The sequence below is a fragment of the Fibroporia radiculosa genome (assembly GCF_000313525.1).
Source record: "Fibroporia radiculosa TFFH 294 genomic supercontigs, scaffold3262, whole genome shotgun sequence".
In the NCBI taxonomy this organism is placed as follows: domain Eukaryota; kingdom Fungi; phylum Basidiomycota; class Agaricomycetes; order Polyporales; family Fibroporiaceae; genus Fibroporia; species Fibroporia radiculosa.
In genome coordinates, this window is record NW_012133382.1 from 23,273 (window position 1) to 46,762 (window position 23,490).

General features: G+C 51.3%; 10 protein-coding genes across 10 annotated transcripts; 6 read left to right on the forward strand and 4 right to left on the reverse strand.

Annotated features, from left to right (window-relative positions):
• Window positions 1-264: 264 nt before the first annotated feature.
• Window positions 265-2,289, reverse strand: FIBRA_04626 (uncharacterized protein; the record flags this gene model as incomplete). Its single annotated transcript, XM_012326417.1, has 7 exons — window positions 265-1,158; window positions 1,215-1,243; window positions 1,303-1,439; window positions 1,500-1,604; window positions 1,666-1,885; window positions 1,938-1,976; window positions 2,046-2,289. The coding sequence occupies 7 exons, from the start codon at window positions 2,287-2,289 to the stop codon at window positions 265-267; spliced, it is 1,668 nt and encodes a 555-aa protein (XP_012181807.1).
• A 908-nt stretch (window positions 2,290-3,197) lies between these two features.
• FIBRA_04627 (uncharacterized protein) lies at window positions 3,198-3,644 on the forward strand (the record flags this gene model as incomplete). Its single annotated transcript, XM_012326418.1, has 3 exons — window positions 3,198-3,249; window positions 3,313-3,377; window positions 3,441-3,644. 3 exons carry the CDS (start codon window positions 3,198-3,200, stop codon window positions 3,642-3,644), a joined length of 321 nt encoding a protein of 106 aa, XP_012181808.1.
• Window positions 3,645-4,839: 1,195 nt separating this feature from the next.
• Window positions 4,840-6,057, forward strand: FIBRA_04628 (uncharacterized protein; the record flags this gene model as incomplete). Its single annotated transcript, XM_012326419.1, has 4 exons — window positions 4,840-4,993; window positions 5,053-5,420; window positions 5,470-5,591; window positions 5,646-6,057. The coding sequence occupies 4 exons, from the start codon at window positions 4,840-4,842 to the stop codon at window positions 6,055-6,057; spliced, it is 1,056 nt and encodes a 351-aa protein (XP_012181809.1).
• Window positions 6,058-8,886: 2,829 nt separating this feature from the next.
• Window positions 8,887-9,137, forward strand: FIBRA_04629 (uncharacterized protein; the record flags this gene model as incomplete). The annotated part of the gene is made up of 2 exons (XM_012326420.1): window positions 8,887-8,933; window positions 8,984-9,137. The coding sequence occupies 2 exons, from the start codon at window positions 8,887-8,889 to the stop codon at window positions 9,135-9,137; spliced, it is 201 nt and encodes a 66-aa protein (XP_012181810.1).
• Window positions 9,138-10,878: 1,741 nt separating this feature from the next.
• Window positions 10,879-12,354, reverse strand: FIBRA_04630 (uncharacterized protein; the record flags this gene model as incomplete). The annotated part of the gene is made up of 9 exons (XM_012326421.1): window positions 10,879-11,015; window positions 11,060-11,191; window positions 11,259-11,723; window positions 11,782-11,804; window positions 11,864-11,927; window positions 11,983-12,005; window positions 12,061-12,118; window positions 12,191-12,213; window positions 12,278-12,354. 9 exons carry the CDS (start codon window positions 12,352-12,354, stop codon window positions 10,879-10,881), a joined length of 1,002 nt encoding a protein of 333 aa, XP_012181811.1.
• A 1,619-nt stretch (window positions 12,355-13,973) lies between these two features.
• Window positions 13,974-14,493, reverse strand: FIBRA_04631 (uncharacterized protein; the record flags this gene model as incomplete). Its single annotated transcript, XM_012326422.1, has 5 exons — window positions 13,974-14,032; window positions 14,101-14,126; window positions 14,190-14,259; window positions 14,330-14,352; window positions 14,414-14,493. The coding sequence occupies 5 exons, from the start codon at window positions 14,491-14,493 to the stop codon at window positions 13,974-13,976; spliced, it is 258 nt and encodes an 85-aa protein (XP_012181812.1).
• A 250-nt stretch (window positions 14,494-14,743) lies between these two features.
• FIBRA_04632 (uncharacterized protein) lies at window positions 14,744-17,000 on the forward strand (the record flags this gene model as incomplete). Its single annotated transcript, XM_012326423.1, has 6 exons — window positions 14,744-14,853; window positions 14,904-14,926; window positions 14,985-15,560; window positions 15,634-15,768; window positions 15,843-16,014; window positions 16,700-17,000. The coding sequence occupies 6 exons, from the start codon at window positions 14,744-14,746 to the stop codon at window positions 16,998-17,000; spliced, it is 1,317 nt and encodes a 438-aa protein (XP_012181813.1).
• A 1,220-nt stretch (window positions 17,001-18,220) lies between these two features.
• Window positions 18,221-19,451, forward strand: FIBRA_04633 (uncharacterized protein; the record flags this gene model as incomplete). The annotated part of the gene is made up of 5 exons (XM_012326424.1): window positions 18,221-18,393; window positions 18,452-18,616; window positions 18,674-18,822; window positions 18,875-19,351; window positions 19,411-19,451. 5 exons carry the CDS (start codon window positions 18,221-18,223, stop codon window positions 19,449-19,451), a joined length of 1,005 nt encoding a protein of 334 aa, XP_012181814.1.
• A 762-nt stretch (window positions 19,452-20,213) lies between these two features.
• FIBRA_04634 (uncharacterized protein) lies at window positions 20,214-21,359 on the reverse strand (the record flags this gene model as incomplete). The annotated part of the gene is made up of 4 exons (XM_012326425.1): window positions 20,214-20,693; window positions 20,830-20,943; window positions 21,005-21,116; window positions 21,166-21,359. The coding sequence occupies 4 exons, from the start codon at window positions 21,357-21,359 to the stop codon at window positions 20,214-20,216; spliced, it is 900 nt and encodes a 299-aa protein (XP_012181815.1).
• Window positions 21,360-21,469: 110 nt separating this feature from the next.
• FIBRA_04635 (uncharacterized protein) lies at window positions 21,470-23,186 on the forward strand (the record flags this gene model as incomplete). Its single annotated transcript, XM_012326426.1, has 10 exons — window positions 21,470-21,684; window positions 21,748-21,757; window positions 21,809-21,852; window positions 21,900-21,911; window positions 21,962-22,166; window positions 22,218-22,358; window positions 22,430-22,635; window positions 22,702-22,773; window positions 22,836-23,006; window positions 23,078-23,186. The coding sequence occupies 10 exons, from the start codon at window positions 21,470-21,472 to the stop codon at window positions 23,184-23,186; spliced, it is 1,185 nt and encodes a 394-aa protein (XP_012181816.1).
• Window positions 23,187-23,490: the final 304 nt, after the last annotated feature.

Consider the following 23,490-nt stretch of genomic DNA (forward strand, 5'->3'; position numbering starts at 1 on the left):
GACCGCATCACAATTGTCTCATGCTAATCACTCTCATGTGGTCCAGTGTACAACATAACAGCAGCCTTAGAAGCTATATGCATTACTGAATTGGTGCTACAAAACACGAGAGCAAATGGTACATACACGCATGTCGAGGGCGACGTGAAACTCGAGTACGCTACAAATGATTATCATGTGGGATACATATATACCTGCTCCTGGTTGTTTTGAACCACTGCATCCCTGCATACCTCCGCTTTCCAGCCGATTGCTCGCGTCATATCATAACGAAGGATGAGATCCATCCCGCCTTGTGGTACGAGCTTTCCGTGCTTCTCGCTCCTTCTCCACCCACGCCGGTGCGTCTGTAATAGCATCTTCAGGGCGTGTTTTATACATCATTAGATAACCTTGCAAGCTGGCCATAGAAAACTCGCGATCAGGGATGGCACCCGCGAAACGTTTCCCCAGCTCGACTGCTCTTCGCCGTGAAAGGACCCCGCTTTTTGGATGTGCGGTAGTCGTCACCACCTTCTCCGGAGGAAGAGCGGTGGCGGAGATGGAAGTCGTGAGTAGATTGGATTCACTGCGGGATGCGGAGTCGAGATCGGAGGAATTACGCCGGGATGACTGGCTCAAGTCAATCTTCTCGTCATCGGTGTGTTCCGAATTGTCTTCATCGACAGCGTCGTGCTTCCCGGGTGAATAAAAGCATCTGAAGAGTTGCTCTACCTGGTATTTACTTGACAGCTTGAACTCTATGTGCAGGTCCATTCGACCCGGTCGACAAAGTGCGGGATCGAGGGCATTATAATCGTTAGTCGTGGCGAACAGAATGCGTCCCTCTTGGGCGCAAAGACCATCGAGGGCGTTGAGCAGACCACTCAGAGTGATACCAGTGTCGGAAGTCCCATCCGATTTTTCGTCAGGTCTATTTGATTCTGGTATAGGCTCCTGTTGGCCGTCGGGGATGGCACGGCGCCGAATGCCTCTCTGGAAGGCAGCATCGACGTCCTCCATAAGAACTATACAACGGCGAGGAAGGTTGGAGATAAGCTCGCTGAGCGAGCCGTCGTTCATCCCTGAACGCGAGAATGTTAGGACGTAGACATCCAGACCAAGCTCGCCTGCTATACTATGAATCATCGAGGTCTTGCCGGCGCCGGGTACACCATACTGTATCACAAGGTAGGTTCAGCATGATACGACGAGCTCCAAAGTGGCACACATACCAGAAGATACCCTCGGCGGAAAGGAATTCCTATGTGTACGATCAGAAACTGCAATGCATGCGTGCACAAGAAGCCACAAACAGCTGACCTCTCTCAAAGTACCATTCTTGACTATCTAGAAAGTCACGAGCATCATCTATCAGCATTTCTTTGATGCCAGGATCGAGGATAATAGAGTTCAAGGGACGTTTGGGGCGTGAAGTAACATGCGTCCAATCACTGTGCCTAATCGCCAAAAACTCTAATATCAGCTGGTCTCTGAATTTGCAGCAGCGATTCACTTACATGTCAGACATATAAATGGAGATGAACTGCTCGCCGGCAGCCTTATAAGCAGTCCTGGCATCCGTTAGAAGCTGATCTAGGATTGCTTTATCTCGACTGAAGATGCTAGTAGGCAGACAGCTATCAGTCTTCTTCACTTCACTTGATCAGAGTGGTTTGTTCTCACCTAATCTTGAGGGTATATTTTCTCTGATAATATCCTTCGGCAGACTCGGTCCGCGATATTGTTAGATATCGCCCCTTGTACCACAGCGAGTAGTCGACCATGATACTCGGAATATACGATATAGGCCGATCTGTATCCTCATCTTCCTCATTGGAGAAATAGGCTTGTCGTGAGTCAGGACCTAGGTTGCTTGTGGTCACTTCAACACGCGTCGCGTTGTCTAGATTGTCACGTCAGAAAAATAACACGAGCCAACGCGTTGAAATACACACTCCACGAGGGCTGCTTGGAAATCCAAAATAAGATCCAGGCTGAAAAATATGGTAATCAATGCAATGCTCCGTCGATTTTGGAGGGTTCGGGATACTCGCCATACCCACAGTCGTTGCTATCTACCGATGCGGTGATCCAGAACGACTTTAGAAGCCACTCCCAGATGTCGAAGAAGCTCCGACGACATAACTCGACACTTCCGCCTATAACGGCGAGCTTGAGCCAATCGCTCACGCCTGTAGCCGAAAGAATGCCAAAGAGCAGAGAGGACACGTCTGCTGATGCCGATACGTGAGGTGTGGATGTCGCGTTAACTTGGTTTGACAGTAATGAGGGGATGAGATGTTGCATCTCAGGGCTCATCCGACCGGAGAAGTTGAGGGATGGACGGACGAAGGCGAGGGTCTTATATACTGCAATCTGGCAGTAGTCGCCCCGAAGGACATATCTGCTATGTGCAAGATTAGTCAATCATGACTCAAAACTTCGGAAATATAGTATTTTGGATGGCATGTAATGTTTTTGAAAAACTGTTTGCCTAAGAACGGTGAGCGCTAGTTCGACGTAGGAACTGGACTCAGATTGCTACTAACCAGTAGTGTGCAAGATTGGCAGGCTTGGCCCAGGCTCGAACATCGAGATTACAATGCCTATAGAGACCACCACGCGCAAAGCTCGAGCTTGACGGTAAACCGTGTTCTAGGGCTACGAAGCACTGGCAGCGCTCGACCCAGCCGCTAAGGCGGCGGTGACTGCTGACTCCTGAGACAACAAGTGACGGCCCCGACCAGCGTACCGGTAATTCGACTCATCACAGCGCATTAAATGGAGGCTGCGATACGAGTCAGACCTAAGCCATGACCATGAAGTGAAGCTTTCAAGTACTATTTGAACGAGTGCACAAGTAATGTGGCGGTGCAGTCGGACCCGAAGCTCGGCGGTGTCGTGCAGTAAAACGTGGGAAAACGCCAGATCGACTCCCCTTCACTCCCCTTGACTCCAGTCTCCTGCTGTGCACCAGACTTGGCTGCTACCAATACCATTCTGTAGTCTGACCCCTGTCTCCTGCGCACCTCGTTGGCTGAGCGTTCTGCATTGAGCCCACCAAACCTGCATCACAGCTGAGGTGTCCGGGAACACCGCCCTGTCGGTAGTCGCAGCCTCAGACCCTGAATAGTCAGGCCAAGGCTCACCAAACTTTTGGAAGAGATATTAATCTGACCCTTTGTGTCTAATCTATTCCAACACCTGGCATGGGAATGTCCGGAGAAGTTTCTCGCAAGATTCCTCTCGATCTGACGCATGTTCTATGTGCGTACGGTAGTAGCATTTTCCTCATTCGAGTCGCTCATAACCCCTAGTTTTTTTGAACAGATGATGATTCCTCTACCACGTCTCATATTCTCGCCTTGCTCACATTAAGTCCGATCCTGATCAACGTAAGTGGTTTAGTGGCTCACGTTCCGTTTGTTTTTCCTGAACTGATTCCGTACCTGAACTAGCCAGCATATGCCGTCCTCACAGTTCAAACGCGTGAACTGTTTTTTGCCGAAATGTGGGCAGGCCAAATGTTCTGCGAAGCCTTCAATTGGGTATTGAAGCAGATTGTTCGGGAGGATCGTCCTCATGGTGAGCCTCATGATTTTACTTTCTCTCTAAGCGGCCTTTGGCTAGGCAGCAGACCACTTCCATTTGACAATGTGTAAAGTGGTTTGATCCAGCACGGTGGTTCAGTACACGCCCTGCACATACGTTGTCAAACATTCATGCTAGATGAGTCTAGACATCGTTAATCTGTCGCATCGACTAAAATGTAAAGGCTCTTACGGAAGAACTCACTCCTACTCTTCTACTTTTCTAGATGCTATGGGAGACGGCTTCGGATTCCCCTCATCGCATAGCCAGTGGATGGGGTACTTCTCCACCTTTCTCATATGCCATATCTGCTTTAGACATAGATTTGCCACAACCGGCTCGGGATTTTTCGATCTTATGTGGAAAACTACCGTGTATTTGGGTTTGGTGACATGGGCCATCGCGGTGGCGTTCTCTCGGTACGTCTGGTCCCGACTACTCGGCCTTGGAAGTCTGGAAACATGCTAATCGAACCTATAATAATACAGCTACTATCTCTCGTACCACACTGCAAGTCAGGTGCTCTGGGGCTTGTCGATTGGCGTTCTATTCGGAGGTAGTTATTACGCCTTGGTCGAAATCATACCGGCTCGATATCCGGATTCTTTCGTAGGACGGGCTAGAGTCGCCGTCTTGTCAAACCCAGTAAGCATATGGTTCAGAATCAGGGATGGCTGGTCTGTATGGGAGGATGGAGGGGCTGAGATACAGTGGTCGCGCTGGAGAGATGAGTGGATTCGAGCTTCGCAAGGTCGAAAGTCTGAATGAGTATGCTCGAGGCTGATGGTGCCACAAACGCGCGTGGATGCCTGTACGGTCAGGACGAGCTCGAGGCTGTATGAACCAGGCTCATTAATCTGAATTCGCGTAATCTGCGTAGTGACCCTCTTCTCTGGTGACATGGTCGAAGGACATATATATGTTTGATGTAGATTGCTGTACCTGTTCGTGTGACCTGGATTTCAGGTTTTGAGAGTGAGTCCCTGTTTAGGAAATTTTTTGGACACTCAAGAAGACACGATCACGTGCGAGTCAATCTTCGATGATCTCAGACTTGAGTTCCGATCGCAGATCTAAAGCATTGAGATTTCTTGCTGGGTGGCTGAGTTGTGGCCTGACTCATGCCACCATGGTCGACGTATCTTTCTCGGCTCCTAGTGTTCGACGTCTCTAGTCACTTATTTAACGCGCATACTCTGTCCTATGCTATTTCTTATGCCTGGTCACCACTCTTTCAGGCTACCTTTTCGCCACATTCCGAGAACGATGTCAACTTTTACGGAATTGCCTCCGTCTTCTGTTCCAGTCTTCACTACCTTAGCTTCGTATAGGGAATGGAGACAAAATGTGTTTGATCAGAAGAAGTCCGTAGGATTTGTCGCTACGATGGGTGCTCTGCACGAGGGACACCTCTCCCTGGGTATGTGTCGATCATCCATACCACCATAATGGCAAAAACTGACTCCTCTGTATTCGCAGTAAGGAAATCATTAGCAGCGAACGATCTCACGGTCCTGTCTATATTCGTGAATCCGGCGCAATTTGCGCCGCACGAAGATCTTACGACATACCCTCGCACTCTACCACGCGACCTTGAACTTCTGTCCTCCATATCTCTTTCTGTCCTGGTGCCCGGAACCGTTGAGGAGATCGTCCGCACTCCTTCTGCTGTATTTCTTCCTTCGGTTCCAGAGATGTACCCGTCAGGGATTTCGCAGGACGTCTCGGAACAGAAGGGGACGTTCGTCGAAGTGAGGGGCTATGGCCATCAAATGGAAGGCAAGAGTCGACCGAATTTTTTCCGTGGAGTGGCCACGGTCGTGACTAAACTGTTCAATGCTGTCGAGGTAAGGAAATGGCTTGCTGGAATGTGAACGAGCCACTCAGCCTATTTAGCCGACACGGACGTATTTCGGGCAAAAAGACATTCAACAAGCACTGCTTCTGCGTCGGATGACACGGGATACCCTCCTTTCGCATCCGTCTCCAGAGAATCTTCACATTGTACCCACCGCTCGGTAAGTTCTCCCTTCATACCCTATTCCTTACTTTCGGTTGAATTGCCCTATCAGAGACCCTGTCACGTCACTGGCGCTTTCCTCCCGCAATACCTACCTGACGCCTCGCGAACGCGAACTTGCAGCGCCTGCCCTGTATGCAGCGCTCATGGTGGCTCAAAGCGCATGGAGTTCCGGAGACAACATCGACACATGTATTCAACGAGCCAGACAAGTCATCTCCGAGACTGAGACGCGATTGAATTCCGGTCAACACGAGAAGATTGACATGAAACTAGACTATATCGAAATGAATGATCCTGAAACATTCAATTTACTTTCGGGAGTTACTACCAAGGCTCAATGGGAAGCTGAAAAAGATGAAGGCAGGGCTGTCGTATTAAGTGGGGCAATGTGGGTGGGGAAGACGAGGTTGATTGACAATGTAATATTAGGCGATCCGCGGCGGTTGGGCATTGTGGACTGAACCACATGCGTGAGGTGCGAACGCAACCTCCGAATGTCACACACATGGCACTGGTGGTCATGAAGAGGAATGATGCATAACGGTCGCATCAAGCCACAGGATCGAGTATCTTTCGTGTCTAGTATAGATGTGATGATGATTTGGTTGCTTACGCGTTCAATCCCGAAAGCGGATATGAGGTGTCTTGTGTCGGAGGGACACTTGTCCTCGGCGTTCTGTTTCAGTGAAGCTGAAATTTTCTTATGACTCAGGGCGCTTCAGAAACTGAACGCATCGACTTTGTGACGACATTGGTAATGCCAAGATTCAGTATGCACTCTCTGGAACATTGAGTTGCTTAGAATTCCATCTCTACGTGGTTCTCAGTCACACACACACAGGGCAACGACTGAATTATCTCAGTGCCACAAAGTTTCCAACTCGGATTTTTTTTGGCGCTAATCATTAATGCAACCACCAACACAGCATCACTCGACTTAATCGAATGATCCTCTCGCGCAAAGGGCTGGTTCCGCTCTGTAGCCTAGGTCAATTGCGTGCCATCTGCCATACCACGCATCGTGTGGCGGCGCCGGCATGGTGCTGATTTGCTCTTGAGATCTTCTTACCACCGGTGGTGCTTGTGGCATTTAGGGAGGTTCAAAGTTGATACAGCTAGGCTCGCAGAAAGTTCCGCGGCGCAGATGCGGATTTAGGTGCTATGTCTCCTGTTTATCTATCTCAGATATACGATTGCGACATTTCATAACACAACTAGAACCTTAACTTCTGCACGATACGATGCCTAACCAACCACTGCACGATATGTACATTCACTCATATGTGCTGTTCGTTGCCCTCTGAGAAGCATTCACGCCACTCGAGTCTCGAAGCAGTACATCAACAGCTTAACATCGATATTGAGGAACTTGAGGTGATCAGGACAGCTCGATACTTGCGTGAACGTGAGCGTATTTTACACCTCGGAAATCGCAGTGCTATTCTTCCTTTTCTGAGTTGCTATGACAAGAAACGAGCACTACAGCCAAGTTCGCAAGTGCGATTTCTCTAAGGAGGTCGATGACGTAAGTTACATGCCAAGGGTCACACCGGGGTCACAGGAAAGTCACTATCACCGCATCTTCAACGTTCAACTCGCAGTTCCAGAAACTCGCATTTTCTTTGGCGCCCAAAACCGCAGATGCGCTCGCAGAACTTTCTGCGAGCCCCGCTGTGTCAACGTTTCAGCTTTGAACGCCCTTATTGTTTGTAGATGTTCTGGTGCGAGAAGACACAGTACATAGACAGTCTCACCTGCAGGATGTGCTTTTTAACCAAACCTCAGGCCCCTTCAAGTGAGCTGAGGACTCGGGAAACTCATCTCCACAGATTGAATCTGTCGCTCGGGATTTAAAGAGAGCGTGAGGTGGAATCGTGCTGCCTGTGCATCTCAGTGTATGATTCAGGTCTCCTTCGCTATATAATGGCCTTCGAGCTCAACACCGATAAGCTCTAATACATCTAGTGTCCAGTGAAAATGACGTTTGGTGCAAACACACTAGCACTTGCGCTTCGGCAAATGTGAGTCTTCGATCGCATTACACTGTGCCCTTCTATAATATACGTTTAGTGCTGTAGAAGATTATTGTACCGAGGCAGCTGCTAGTACATTGCTTTCACTCATACATTCATTTATAATCTCTGATAGTTTTCAATTCAATCTTTAGCGTTGATAATTTACGAGTATTTTTGTACACTCTCCCAGGAAGTCCGCTGCATGTGGAGCAAGAAGTTTTCGATCGTTTCTGTGCTGTTCTTTGTCAACCGTTACGCACTCTTAATTTGGGCTGCATTAAACAGTCCGCCTATGACTACATACATCACCATCAAAGTAAGATGTTGCTCTAGTCAATATCTGTAGGTGTGGTACTGATATTGATTTGTAGAGGTAATGCCTTGTCGCATCCGAATATCACATCCGCACATAACTATGTTTGCACATCCGCAGCTGCATCGCCGTAAATGTATTGATCTACATTTGCGACATATTGCTATCCATTTCATGGGCAGGTAAGACCTACGATTTCTTTCCTACCAATAACACTACATCAAGGCGACGCAGTGTTCATCGCATTCCGTGTGTATACTCTTAGCAATCGAAGCTGGTTCCTCGCTTTGCCCACGCTAGTTTTTGGGCTGGTCCCACTCGGCGCGAATTTGGCAAGTGAAGTCGGTTCTTGAAACGTGTTCTAGACTTACAATCAGACAGTTCCAGCTAAGCAGAACAATATATACCTTGGAGGACGTTCCTTATATTGGCACATTCTGTGTGGCTCAAGCAATGAACATATCTATCAACGTCATGTTCGAGTACGTCAGTCATGCTTGCATAGACATAGACCGTACCTGACGTCGCTATCACAGACGTATTGTGTTCTCCCTACGTCACTGAGTATTTGCACACTAATGATATCATTAGTTAGCATTACGACTCGTGGTTTCGCAATAGCGTCTGATTTGATTGCACTGGCGGTAACGTGGTTTCGGCATCACGAGTTGATGAGATATGAGGCCGTGGTCAGTAAATCTACAATCATGACAGTTCTAGTCCGAAATGGTGCGTATTATATTGTCATGTGTTGTGTCCTGTTACATTCATATACTGACACTTTGCATATCAGGAACGTTATATTTCTTGTAAGCCCAGTTGTGCTTCTCGAGAGTCAGGTGTTGAGTGACCAATATTGCAGTATAACGTTCTTTCTAAATGTGTTAGACTTATCACTGTTCCTCAGTACAGTAAGTCCATTCTGCAGTCAATTGCTCAAAGTTCTTAACGCGCATCTCATGATGGCTCCGCAGACTAGCGAAACAATCACTGGATCGTTCATAAACCCGTTCGTTCAGCTTTTAACACTCAGAACTAAATCTGACTTTCTTCGCACAGGATTGGATCTATTATTATCTCCCGATTCGTTCTCGACTTGCGCGAAGTTGGACTTTCGATGAACTCGGGCTCCGAGGAACAAGCTACTATCGGGGACATGGAATTCACAACGCAATTCGATCTACCCATTTCCTCCTCTTCGCTTCCATTGTAGATATTCACGAGTTTGACAACGAAAACAGCGAAGTCTGAGGTGAAGATCTCAGTTGAACCCATATTTCACTGCTCTCGTTCGATCCGATATCTTGGTAGTTAAGAAAAACCAGGAAGCTGGGGAACTGTGTAGTCGTTCCGTTTCAATGTACGCTGTTCTTATTACGTTTGCTACACAAGTACATTCTCGTACTCGTAATATGTAATTAGACTATATGCGAAGGTTGTCCAACAAGCCAACTTCTTCCTAGGTCGAGATACGTGCCTCGATCCCCTACCCTAGGCCTCTAGCCCCAACTTGTGCTTGCAGAAACCTTGAACGCTTGCTCTGCTTTGAATTTTGTGTCACATACTTTGCTCAAACAAATGCTTTGAGGTTCGTTTGCCGCGGCTGGGAACTCAATTTTCTCAGAACCGGATGTCTCCGAACGACTCCGAAATGCGCGCCGCGTCCGTGGACCTCGTCCGTCTTGAACACTCTGCAGACATTTATCTTACGTGCATATCCTGTTCACCGAAATCGTATTGAAGTGTTGTATACACTTCGTGACATATAATCTCGACCATTTGGAACCTCGAAAGACATCACCTCCAGCCGCCTGAAAGGACCCAGCCGTCCTCCGCCGTGACGTCGCTCCCACCATTATGAACTAGCACGTCTGAATCATATTTCGGCGTATTCGACGTTCAGATCAAGGTCTGTATGACAAGTTCAACAAAAAATGATATAAATATAGGACCCGCAGCGGTTCAAACGTACCAGCGGAGTGTAAGCGGCTTATCTGCCTGTCAAGTGGACGTGGTCATCACACTGTTACACACAGTGGGTTGTAGATGTGTCGCGATCCTACTCACTGATCACTGGGCATGTCCTCGCGGCCGACGACGGCAGGTGTGTCTGGGTCGACAGCATCAAGAGCGACTGTGCGAGTATGTAGCCGTCAGAATACATGGTCGACTATCAGGGTACCATTCACAGTGGCTACATACCACTCAGATGTGGGTTCAAAATTTTGAAGTTCCTGTAGGGCACCTCAGGTGAGTCTATCAACACACTTATACCAAGGCTAACAAGGTATCTACCTATGTGCGATGCCCAAACCTTTAGTGCCTTCTCGTATAGGCGTGGAGATAGCAAAATTAATGAGCGAGAACAGACACACTAAGGTGAGCAGCATGAAGCGCGCCAACATGATGAACATTATGCGTCTGCTGAGCTTTGTGTGTGACCAGGCAAAGTGAACGGGCACTACTGAAGAGGGAGACGGCCGAGTCTATATACGAGACCGAGGTGGTAAACCATTCAATTAGGACCGTTACCCTGAATTCACGAGCTGGCTGTCTGGGTGACCGTTGCTTTCCTGGCCACAACCACACAACCGCCATGGTTGACGCCGAGCAAGACCCCAATGGGCATTTAAGCTTGACGGTAAACTCTTACTACAAGCGGACTGGTACGAGAAATTCGTTGTATCCGGGCCTAGACATCGGAAAACGATCGGGGTAACGACAAAGATTTAGTGCTGACAACGGAGAAAACATTCCGCCTAAGACACCAGGACACAAACCATTCATGACAACGACAACAACGGAAGAATGATCGAAAACAGGAGACGGAGACGGATTAAGCGAGATATCTCCATGGGGCGGTAAACATAGAACCACGCGCCAACACCACTATCCACGCGATTTACCTTGAGGACGACGACTTCCGGGCTACATCAAAATGACACACAAAAGGCCTACAGCCGCATTCCAATGCTTTGCAGAATCGCAAACCAGCTCCCCTTGCCGACATTTGCCCCGAAGAACGTGCTCTGTGCCCAAGCAGCAAAGGATCCTAATCCCATGTCCCCACGTGAGGTTAGGTTCACAGATGCTTGAGCACACAAGCGTGAGGCTGCCTCAGAAGTATTAACACACCTTCGGTGGGGCCCAGCAATCCGAAGCCTAGCAGTCTCAAGAAGGGCCGAAGAATGAGTGGTCTAACCAGTAGTGCTAGAACCGCGGAGATTACAATGCTCGAGAGGACTGGATGCTGTTCCGTAATATCTCCTGTCAAATTGAACAGTGTGGCCACGATCAGCGAAGGTGCACCAATCAACCAGACCCTCAGGCATACCCATTAGTACGATAAGCGTGCCCAGATGGCCCACGAACTCAGTCAAGTGTGAATGCAAGTGTTCCTCCTGTATCCCATGCTTAATGGCGAATTGCATAATTGCGTGTTGTGCTTCTGCAAGGACCTTCGACACGGTCTCCACGCGCTCTGTGTGTCCTAGTGCTTTCTCTGGCGGGGGAAATGCCGTTTGTAGATCCTTAAGCAGCTTTTTGAGGAACTGCTGTAAGTCAGCGTTGAAGTCGTCTTTGCTCCCGTCCTGGGCAGCAGAAGTGGAGAATTGGGCGTGAAGCTCCTGTGCTCCAGAAACGACACGCGCGAGCACTGTCTGGAACTCTTGCAGTTGCTTCGCGGCGTCTGGATAACTCGCTGCAGCACCGTCGATCAGGGCCTCGGTGAACTGCTGTGCAGTGGCGCCAGCCTTCCCAGCAGCATCTGTGATGATGGTACCGATGGAATCGACAGTCGCTAGTCATGAGTTCGTGAGCACCCAAGAGATGGTACCAGAGGCATCTAAAGAACGTACATTTCACATCATTGAAGAAGCCACTATGAAACACGAGGATGAGTTTAGTTTAAAAGCACAAGCTGAGCCAGGAATTCTTTACGGGGATCTCTCAGTATGGGCTCCGTTTTCACTCGAAATAGACGGATCAATATCATCAACAGACACTATGAATAGGAAATGACAGTGAGATATCATGCAGCAAGAATTCCACAGACGTACGCTTCAGATTGTCATAAGCAGCTCTACTGCACTCGAGTTAAAATTCATCGAACCTGCGAGATGCGCATACACAGTTACCTGGAAAGAATCCTGTCCGCTTCCTGTATGATGGACGTGCGCACAGTTTGAACAGATGCTAGGGGAGTGGCACAGCCAACGATGAGACAGGAGATTCGTTGCTAGACAGACATATGAACAGCGTACACACCCTTGACTTGACCCAGAAAGTCTCTGTAGTTTGGTACAGAATGAAGCATGAGTCTACTAGTACCGCCAGATCCTCTTCCAAACTTACCGAGGCATCCCTTCAAGTTGCGCTAGGGTGGTTGCGGCGAGCGTGACCGTCAAGGCGAGCCTCAGAACGAGCCTCATCATGGAACAAAACCTGGTGGGGAGGAAACAAGTCGAGCCGGAGCCAGACGGCGTTGCGTCCCATTTTGTATTCGATACAATATTAAGGTTCCGTCAAGTTGATGCAATTTTTTCGGACGCCCACCGCTGTCCGAGTCACCCGCCATGCCCATCGTGGCAAGCGGGAAGAGACACTACCGTGGTCTACCTAATGAAGCACGACTAACATATAAGAGCGCCTGCTAGACATCACGTAACAGCCGTAGAATTGACTCATGTCAAGCGACATCGTTCCGATAACACTGCCCCCGACATAATGCACATGTACAAATATGTCGATCCTTCTCAATGGAACGCTGGTAGTACCATGCTACAGCCCCGGCTTCATCCCGACGCGCTGTAGAATTGCGTACCAGCATCCCTCGCTAAAGGCTGCTGCACCGAAGAACCTTCTTGTCCCCACGCAGCGAAGAATCGCGCTCACGCGTGAGGCCGGATCCGGGGTAGTATGGGCACGCAAGCACAAACCAAATTAGACAGTCAGCCGAACGCACCTTTAACAGGACCAAATGGCTTAGAGTCCAAAGTGCGCGAGATTGGAATGATGGTTGCTTGAGGGAGTAACGCAAGTACTGCCGCAAGCACTAGCTCAAGATAATCGAGTGTTATTCAGCGGTATACCTTGCTTTCCGTGCGGCGATTGTGCAAGATGTCACTCGACTTGTGGTTAGGGAATCCGAAACAGCAAAAAGAGTCTGCAATGGGAGGGTAAGTATGATAGTGCAAGGTTTGGTCGCCTGAAGTTCGCACTATGCGCTATTTATTTCGCTAGACAACAGTTAATTGTCGCGATATAGGGCCGTGGATGAGCCATATACCCATGTATGAGCTTGATCTTTCTATGCTCTAAATACACCCTTTAGCTGAGGGTCCCACAATCCCACAAGGTCCAGACATACCTGCCGGACGCGGCGCTATTAGTCTTATCAAAAATAGTCCTACGTGTCATGATAGGGTCAGTCCAGCGTGAAGAGGGAAGAGTCGCACAATTCCAACGTCATCCCTGCGCGAGACGGTTCTAGAAACATGATCATTGCAGAAGGGTGACACTGGCACGACACTACCCACTCTAACTGTAGTCAGATGTAAACTCACTGGGAAATTCGTCTCTGGCTTGCTGTACCATACTAAATCGCTGTGAGAAAGCCATTCGACATGCCCGTCGATGTCACGGTGTTTGTGGCTGACCGAGCGCTAGACGGGCATTTCAGCCCCTGTTTCCACACATTTAAGTTACGACTGGCATTGTCCACGCGGCCATTTGTAACACATTTGCCAGATCTTAAATAACGTTTCATATTCAATCTGAAGCTTCAGGCTTCAAGCCTCGAATTTTATTTTATAATCTCCCAAGTTGGAATCTCAGTAAGTATGGAATATAGACCTAGCGGCAAAAAAAATCCCGTATTTACACCACTACGTGCCATCGACAAAGTCACTTACTCATGGTCCAGAGCACCGACTTGAAGTCAAGAAATTGAACGTATCGAGCAGCACGCTAAAAACACAAAACTAAACGCCATCATCCCGGTGGAAAAACATGTCCAGCCGATACAGTCTGGTGGTGTATGCATCTAGTTTCAGAAGAACGGCGATCCCGGTGCACTGTTCTGCGGGACGGGAATATCAAGACTGTCGTCTGTTGAGTGAACGTGGGGATGAGATGTCATCTCTATGGCCAGTACACCAAAAACTTAGCAGACATACCCAGTGCAAGATGATCAAAGAGATCTCTGCGAATCAACAATATAGGTAAGCAATAATATAAGTAGGTATCTAACACCGAAAAGACTGACTCGGGGAACGCTTGTCTCGCCTGTCTTGCACGAGCGATGGCCACAGATGAGCCGACGTCATGCGCGATGGCTGTGTGGGCGGTTCCGCGTGGTTAACAATATTTTCTACTACTGACAAGGCCTGCACCTAGTGGACGTACTTTTCAAATCGTGGAGGACGTCCCTGTAGAATGCAGACGTGAGTCTGTGCGCAATGGATGCGTGGATGCTGACAGTGAACTGACCTTGGTACCCTGACAGTTGCAGGTTTTATGGCTACAACAATGCTCGCCAAAAGCATAGGGGCAAACCATGCAAAACGCATTGTTTAGTAATGGGAATGTTCAGAAAAAGAACGAGCGAATATAAGGAGAGCAACGACGAGGGAACGAAAGCAAGAGTTGGACTTGTTGCTGGACTGCATACCGGATCGACATACTTATAGTATTCAGCGCAGGACCACTCGTTGCATAAGGTTCAGTCACTTGTGGTCGTCTTTCAGACGCCCGTCGTCTGCTTCGCATAAAATGCAGGCACGCTGCCATTTCGGGTAGATCATACCTTCAGCTTCTACCATGAGGGTAACCACAGCGGCGACCAGCTGGTTGACATTAGGATTTGTGACTCTTGTTGCGATACCAACACAAGTGGTTGCATTACCGTCGTTAGATCTCACGACCGCAACGTGAGTGGTTTTCTAGTTCTGTTGCGAGCTATGTCCGACACGTCCTGCAGAACATATATCAGCCAACTTCGATGTATGGTTTTCTAAGCACAGCATGCATGTATAATTCTTGCGCTGATACTTCCATTCAGTGTTCGCGCAGGATTCGCTTACATCTGTGTACACGAACTATGAAGACGACGCCACGACGCTTCCCGCAGACCTCCTGGAGCGTATCATCAATTTTGGCGGGCAAGCACAGCGTTATGCAGAGCGGCTAATTGAGTCGACTATCACAGAAAACGCAGCGCCGGTTGCCAGCCAGGTCCGCCGCGTCCGCAATGTGCTACACGATGCCATTAGTGCCGCGCATGCTCTAGAGCTCGACCTTCGCGACACGGCCACTGGGCTTCTGGCGTCTTCGAATAGTCATTCTCCTGTGTCCGACGAAGCGGTCGTAGACAAAGTGCACACGGAAGGCCTACAGGACCTCAAAAACGGTCTCGAACGGGAGCTCATGAAGCTCTTCGACGAACTCAAGGCTGAGTTCCCACCACCAGATCACGCCCCGAGCCACGAGGAGCGCGCAGGCAATATTACTGCCGTGTTGAAGCGAGCAGAAGATGTTATTGTGCGCTTCAGCGTGGCACGCGGTGTGGACGAGGCTCATCTCCGCGCACACCTCGACGGCCTACTTCCACACGTGGCGGTCATTCTGGTCACGACTGGTAAGCGTCTCGCGAGTCGCCTGTCTGCGCATTGCAGAGCTATAGCACAATGATCTCTGACGATCCACAACAGGAGACCTCGCGGAGCAACACCCAATCCTGCTCGAAACCCTCATAATCTCTAGCACATTGCTCATCGTTCCTGAATCTTGGTTCCTCCGCCCTGTCCTTGGCCTTTTCGGCTTCGGACCAGCAGGCCCCGTCAAAGGTAAGCTCGAGAGAAGAACGACGTCGTACTGGGTACTGACACAGAAATGTTCGACATTGACCACGTACCTCCAGGATCCGCGGCAGCATGGGCACAGCGTCGCTTCTATGGAGCAGTGGTAACAAAAGGAAGTTGGTTCGCACACTTGCAAAGGGCGGGTATGAAGTTCATATCAGGACCTGCGAAGAAGACAATTTTTGGTGCCATCGGAGCTGGACTAGGGCTTTCCGCAGGGATATTGAGATCGTGTGGTCGGTGAACGGCAAATCTCGGTAGTCCAACCAATTTGGAGTGCTCGCAAATCGTGATTTGATTTTAGCATGTCTGAAGATCTTGTTACATAGCAGACACGTACCAACATCGCAAGACGATAAGTACCTTGCATAGATCGTACACCTCCACCATAAACATAGTAAGCAGAGGCATAAATCGAAAACATTAGAGTCTTCCCATCCGGGTAAACTTGCGCTTACTGACCTCAATGCTTCCCAGAGCGCGCTATGTGGCTCTGATCCTCCTGTCAATCTCATTGTGAGAGCAGTGACAGGGTATTTTATGTACGCGATCTCGGTGATTGAGTGTCTCGTCGTGCTGCCAACTCAAGGGGTCGCACTGCTGCATCTATCACGAGTGGTTCTGCAATCTGCCGTACACCATATCAGACACGTCCTCTATGTCAGTGTCTTCTATAGTACAGCTAGCATAACTGGATCTCACAGCTGATATCCCTCCAGTGAGAGCATTCCTCGCTCGAAATTTCTTCGAGATTGTATGTCTCTTCACCTTCGATTACAATGACGCCACGACCAGGTTGCTTGGACTACGTCGTCAACTCGAGCAGATAAGTACAGTGTTATGCGAAATATCTGTATGAGTGGGTCGTTGAACACTGGGGACCACCCTTCGCCAGTCAGATTCGCTGCATCCACAGCGTTCTGTGCCGGACACCATTGCCGACACCACGCACAATATCCCACGAATCTGCTGCCAATGTCGTCGACATTGCCCTCTGTACGCCCGACCTGCTACTCGTGGGCGAAACAGATGCCGGGACTTTTCAGGACCTCATGGATAATCCTGAACAGGAGCGCACGAACCAGTTCAGCAAACTCGAGGCTGAGCTGCCCCTGCACGACCATGCCTTGAGCCACGAGGAACGCGCAGACAAGATCTCTGGCGCAAGTGGGAGATGTCTCCACGCGCACCTTGACGAGCTCCTTCGATCCATTTGACGAACTTTAACATCGACTGCAGTACGCACACCGTTCTTGATCCATCAAAGGCAAGAGCGCTATTACTGGTCTCGTCCGCAGCAGCACCGGAGCCGTTCAAGTGCCGTTATAGCTGTGTCCACGACTCATCATTGGATGGTGAGGTGGATTAGCAGAAAAAAAAGGAGACATCAGATATCTAACCCGTCTAGAAAACCCTCGTACTCCGTTGCTCCCGGCGCATGCCTTGGGCCTTAATGTCCTGGAGCGAAAATGAAGGGACACTAGGAGTTTTCCTAATCATTATACACTGTAGATTGTTTCCCGCTGTGAGCACAGGCCTGACAAATCGAACACAATAGAATTGTACCTAATGCAATCGTTAGAAGATTGCGTTTGTCAGAGGGTGGAATGTCCGATGAAGCAACTGGGCCAGGATGGGACTGGAGGTAGCATTTTGTATCACGATCTATCACGCTGTGATTGACCTATGCCTATGAAGACCAATGACTTGTAAGTACTGTCAACAGCCTGAGAATACGTCAAGATGGGCCGCTGGGCGTCGTTGCTAGGTAAGCAGACAGACTCTGGATGGTATTCAGGGCTTCAGATGACTTCCTGTGGCTGGTTGGCTGTGAATGCTGCCACGAACGAGGGTCTCTTCCGAGGCAGCCAGAAGTCGTGCACAGCGCCATAACCTCATGCTTGCGGAGATTACTAGAGGCGAGATCAAACTTCAATTCCTCGTTCGTTGCTAATTAGAGCAGCCCTCGTTGGAAAGTCGTGTTCGAAAGATGCAGATGGGCTGTTCAGAGTACAGCTTATCATATAAGGTAAAGGACAAGTGCAAGTTCTGAGACTCCACAGATCTAGAGCCGAAGGCTCAACATTCAACGCTCAGCAACGGAGGCAGTGTTTTTCACCAAGTACACCAGCCCTCATGATCAAGCCCGTCCTTTGTATTTTGGCTGGGGTCATTTGAGCTACGATAGACGAGACGTTTGGCATTGAAGGGCGAATACAAAGCGAGAGAAGGAAGATAAATAAAGCAGACTCAACAAAAGCGAGACACGCGAGACGGGGCCGCGTGGGAGGATCAACGGCACCGTCGTTGTGGCCGAGCCGCGACCCAAAAACTGCGCTCTCTGCTTTCCTTTCTTCATCCACGACCACCATCTCCCATTCTCCCCGTCTCTCGTTCAAAAGCACTGTCTTTAATCTCCCTTCCCTCACCGTCCATCATGATCCGCTCTACTCTCGCGTTCTCCCTCCTTGCTCTCCCGCTCACCGCATTCGGCCTTCACCAGGAAAATTCGTTCCGCCGCCGCCACTCGGGTGTCGCTCACAGCCCTGCCTTCATGCGTCGTTCCACAAACTACACACTCCAACAGAAGTACATTGGCGAGGACTTTCTGTATGTTGAAGTGACATGTCATCGCTCACCGTATTCGTGATTGACTCGGAGTCGTCAGCAACTGGGACTTCTTTGACGAGGCCGATCCCACAGATGGGCTTGTTCAATACTTGAACGCCACTGCCGCTATCGATGCTGGTCTGGCTACTGTGGACTGCAACAACGTAACCACTCTTGCTGTGGATAGCACGGAGAGTGTAGTGTCCGGCGGACTCCGCAAGTCGTGAGTGCTTGCAGCAGCATTCATATCAGAGCAGTCGTTCTCATGAGAAGTGTCCAGTGTCCGTATCAGCTCCCCCGAGACCTACAACAGTGGTCTGTTCATCGCTGACTTTGAGCACATGCCCTTTGGTTGTGGTGTTTGGCCTGCCTACTGGTCTGTCAGTACCACCGCGGAGTGGCCCACCGGCGGTGAGATCGACATCATCGGTGAGCTGAATTGCCATATAATCTTTCTTGCGCTCTAATTGTGAGTCCGTAGAGGGTGTCAACTTGAATCCTGAAAACCAGATCACATTGCATTCTGGCCCAGGCTGCACGCTGAACAACTCGCAGCCAACGACGAGCAACCAGGGCGGCATAGAATGTACGTCTTCTGCGGACGCGGACTCTGGTTGCTTCTTCACGCAGACCACGCCTACTTCGTTCGGCGCGGGCTTCAACAACGCGTCTGGTGGCGTGTTCGCACACTTGTGGAACACTGACGGTATTACCGTTTGGTTCTTTTCCCGCCCCCAGATTCCCAACGACATCGCAAGCGGCAACCCCGACCCGTCCACCTGGGGCACGCCCGCTGCCATCTTCCCGGACACCGGGTGCAACATCACGTCTCACTTCTATGACCACACGATCGTCTTCGACACCACGATCTGCGGTGGCTGGGCCACGTCTGCCTACCCGTCCACCTGCCCCGGCACGTCCTGCAGCGACATCGTCTCGAACGCGACCAACTTTGAGAGTATGTCCTTTTCCGTGTATATGTCATGTTTTATGTTCCGCTGATCCCATTCCTTGCAGACGCGTACTGGAAAATCAACTCCCTCTCCGTCTACCAGTAAACTGTTTGCATCGTGACATCTTTGCTCATATGCCTTCACGACAAGCCTCACATAGACCTCGTTTCACGCTATCATAGCTTCGCATACCCTGACCGCGGACAACACTTACACGTACACATACTCGACCTATGATTTCTCGTTCGTTTCGTCGCTGACGCCGACTGCGGTCGGCCGGGAGCCTGGTGCACTCGCGTTTGGCGATATCTGATGTCCATAGCATTACGCGCTCGGGTCTCCTCGGTAGTTCTTTGCTTTGGGCTGTTGGTGCGCGGCGGGCCCCTCACAATCATGTTCGGCGCCGGTGTCGATAGTAATCCTTATGTTTGCGCTTTCTCGCGACTGCGCGTGCGGAAAGTATATCTTCATTGATACGGTGGGCTTGCATGAAGATCGTGATCGTCTTGCGGCTGTTGCAAGGACAACAGAGCGAAAATGCCTCTGGTGATGGCTTCGGAGCCGCCCCCGAGTTCGGATCCGCATTCAACCTGAGACAATCCTGTCGTGTATCGATACATAGTGGTTGTTACAAATGCTCGTTCCGGTTCAACTAGCGGCGGCTATACACGAAACACGTTCAGCTTACAATCCCATCCACAACTTGCGAGTATGCCTTCGTCATATAACGACCAGCCGCAACCCACCACAAACTCCGTATGGGGGTCGTGAATATACATCAAGTGCGTTCCCGCCGCAGTGGGCGTCGTCGACCACCTACAAATCCCGCCCCGCGTGTCAGCCAGGCCCCGACGACAGACTGGACACTCACACTCTGCACGTCATGTCGTAGCTCGCAGTAGCCAGCACGTCTGGGCGGTGCGGGCTCCACTGCACCTTGCGCACGGCGTACTCGTGCCCGACGAGCGATGCCTCGCACTGGCCGCCGACCGCAGGCCCGACGTCCGCGCCCCCACCGAGTTTGACCATGCGGCAGTCCCACACGCGCGCAGCCTTGTCGACGCCAGCGCTCGCGAGAACGAGCGGGCGGTACTTGTTCCAGTCGAGCGAGAGCACCTCTGTCCCGGACGCGGGCACTGTGAGCGCGGCGGCGCTCAGTGGGTGCGTGAAGCTGTTCCCCGCCGCGGAGGGCGCATAGGCAGGGGCGCGCAGATCGAAGAGCTTCAGCGTGCCGTCTGTAGAGCAGGTCGCGATCACATCGGGCTGGTGCGGGGAGAAGAGGGCCTGGTAAACGCAGGATTGGTGTGCTTGGAGAGTTGTGATTGAATGTGGGCGCTCTGGGGACCACTGGAGTACGGTTAGCACTGCGGAAGTGATAGGGACGAGATAGAGGCAAGTGAAACAGACGATTGCGTTGGACAGTCAAATGACTGCTAGATGCAATGCTTGGGCCAGCTCGCAAGACACAAATGGGGTAGCTCACCAGTTTGACAGTGCCGTCCCAAGACGACGAAACAAAGAGGTCCTTTTGGAGATTGGACCAGTCTACGGAAAAGACCTCGCGCGTGTGCTCTTGCCAGGCACGGATGGGCAGATCCTAGATGTTCTTGCAGACTTGTCAGCTTCAGTGGACGCGAGCGGATCGGCTAGGGGCCTACGTTGAGCATGATGTCCCACAGTCTGATGGAGCCGTCGCCCGAGGCGGTGACGAGCTGATTCTCGTGGATCTCAGACCACGCTGCATCATACAACCCGTCCTGCGTGTCATAGCTACTCTGCTCAGCGATGGAGACGTCGATGCCGTGTCTAGATGACTTACAATTTTTCAAGCGAGAGCCCAGGGAGACCGCCGGGCCCGGGGCCGAGGGAGATGAGGTGGAGTCTGCCGTTGCCGACGAGGCCGTAGTTGGCGGCGGATGCGAGAGCGAGGCGGTTGCTGTGGAAGGGAGACCAGGCGAGGGCGTAATGGGCGAAGCCGGGAGTGTGGAGGCCCGACGGCGGGGGCCTGTTCATCGCGACAGACGGCGGCGAGTGAGGGCGGGGTTCGAGAGGGGAGGGCGGGGAACGTCGCGGGGCAAGACGTCGCCGCGGCTCTGCGCGCGTGATCGGTTATTGATTGCCACATGCGTGTCTCTGTCCCCTCCATCCCCGACGCCCTCCTCCGCGCTGCGGCGGCATCCTCGTCGCCCCCAACGTCCCTCACAGCGGCCACCGCGCGTATTGCCCGCTTTCTCGCCCCCGGAAACGTTGCCGTTGTAACTGGCGCAGGAGTCAGCGTCGACTCAGGCATCAGGGCCTATCGCGGCGCGAAGGGGAGGTATCTGAATCCAAATTACAAGTGCGCACACCCGTCCGTTCCCCATCTCATACCAGAGCGGCTGACGGAAATTGACTGCTGCAGGCCCATCTTCGTACGTGCATGCTTGCATAGTAGACCATGTTGAATTAATGGCAGCCGCCAGTATCATGAACTCATGGATGCATCCCCCAAGGGCGCCGCGTTCAGGTTAGTGGCCTCTCCCCTTCCTTATCTGCATCCTGACACACACACAGGCGGCGGTACTGGTAATCTTCCTTCGCCTTTCACCTTTTCACGCAACTTGATCCACTTCCAGGCTTCGTTCATACCTCGGATACCCACCCGTCCGCGATGCATTACCCAACACCACCCATTATGCACTGGCCGCTTTGCAATATGCTTCCGTAGTTCCCAAACTCATCACCCAGAACGTCGACGGACTCCACCACAAGGCTCTCGCACACGTCTGGGACGAGCCTCGTTCAGAACGCGGCATTCTCGAGCTGCATGGGCGGCTACGCGTAAGCCACCATCCGCCGCTTCATCGCCATTCCCTGCTTATTCCCACCCAGGCCGTACGCTGCGTTCATGGCCACCTCACGGACAGGGACACGTTCCAGCAGTATCTGTCCGCTGCGAATCCACAGTGGAAGGCATTCGCCGACGAGCTCGAAGCAACGGGCCAGCAACCCCGAACAAATCCTGATGGTGACGTACGCCGCCTCCACTCTATCGTTCCGTCCCACAAGCCCCGCTCAATCCCTCCGTCTTCGGCCTGTTACAGGTCGTCCTCGAAGGTGTCCAATACGACGACTTTACCGTCCCCGACTGCCCCGAGTGTCACGCTGAGCACCGAGTGAATAATATCGTACGTCCCACAGACTACCACCCCTCCTCCCAGGCCCCACTCACACTCCGTGCGCTCGCACAGCACAAGCCGGAAGTGATATTTTTCGGCGAATCTATCACCAAGGACGTTCGCGACCGCTCGTAAGCACCAGCGCCCCTGTATTTGTCATGCGCGGGCGGGCAGTGTCCTGATGATGGCCCGGGCAGGTTCCACGACATCGAGAGCTGCGACAGACTCTTCCTGGTCGGGACCACGCTCGCGACCTTCTCGGCGTTCAGGTACGTGTGCGCGTGGCCCGCCTGCCGTGCCCTTCGGCCGGGCTGCGCGCGGTCCGCCTCAGTGACACTGGCGCTGACGACCATGCGGCCAGGCTGCTCAAGCACGCGCTCGACTGGCGCAAGCCCGTGCTGCTACTCAATGTGGGCCCGAGTCGTGCAGACGCGCTGCCAGGCGTCGAGAAGATCGAGGTCGCGAGCGGCGCGGTGATGCGGGATGTCGTGCGAACAGTGTTGTGAGCCATTTCCCCCCATGAAATTGCGCTGGGGGCTGCCGCTGATCTCCCCCCTTTTTGGTCGTCGTTAGAGGCACCAGCTCGCTCCGGGATCCCGTCATCGCAGACATGCTTCAGTGGGGCATCGTCAAGCCCCCACCAGAAGATGAAAATGAGATTGCACCCAGGGCCGTGGGATAGGATAGTGTCAAAGCTGGCAGCTCTGCTCAGTGGGTGACGCCGGGAATGGTGATAAATTGGGTAGATTCAGGATGTAGAATTACACTATATAGTCGATGAATTATTGATGCGTTCTAGTGTGACATGATGCGAATCCGACGTGTGGGTACCGAGTACGGTGGTATGCAATGTGACAACATGGTACAGGAGGGATGTAGCTCCCTGAATATCCTATAATAAGATGCTACAGAGAGAGCATTAACAGGGAATAATGATGCGAGAATCGCGAGACCGGTGATAAACAATACGGCGGGAGATAGGTACA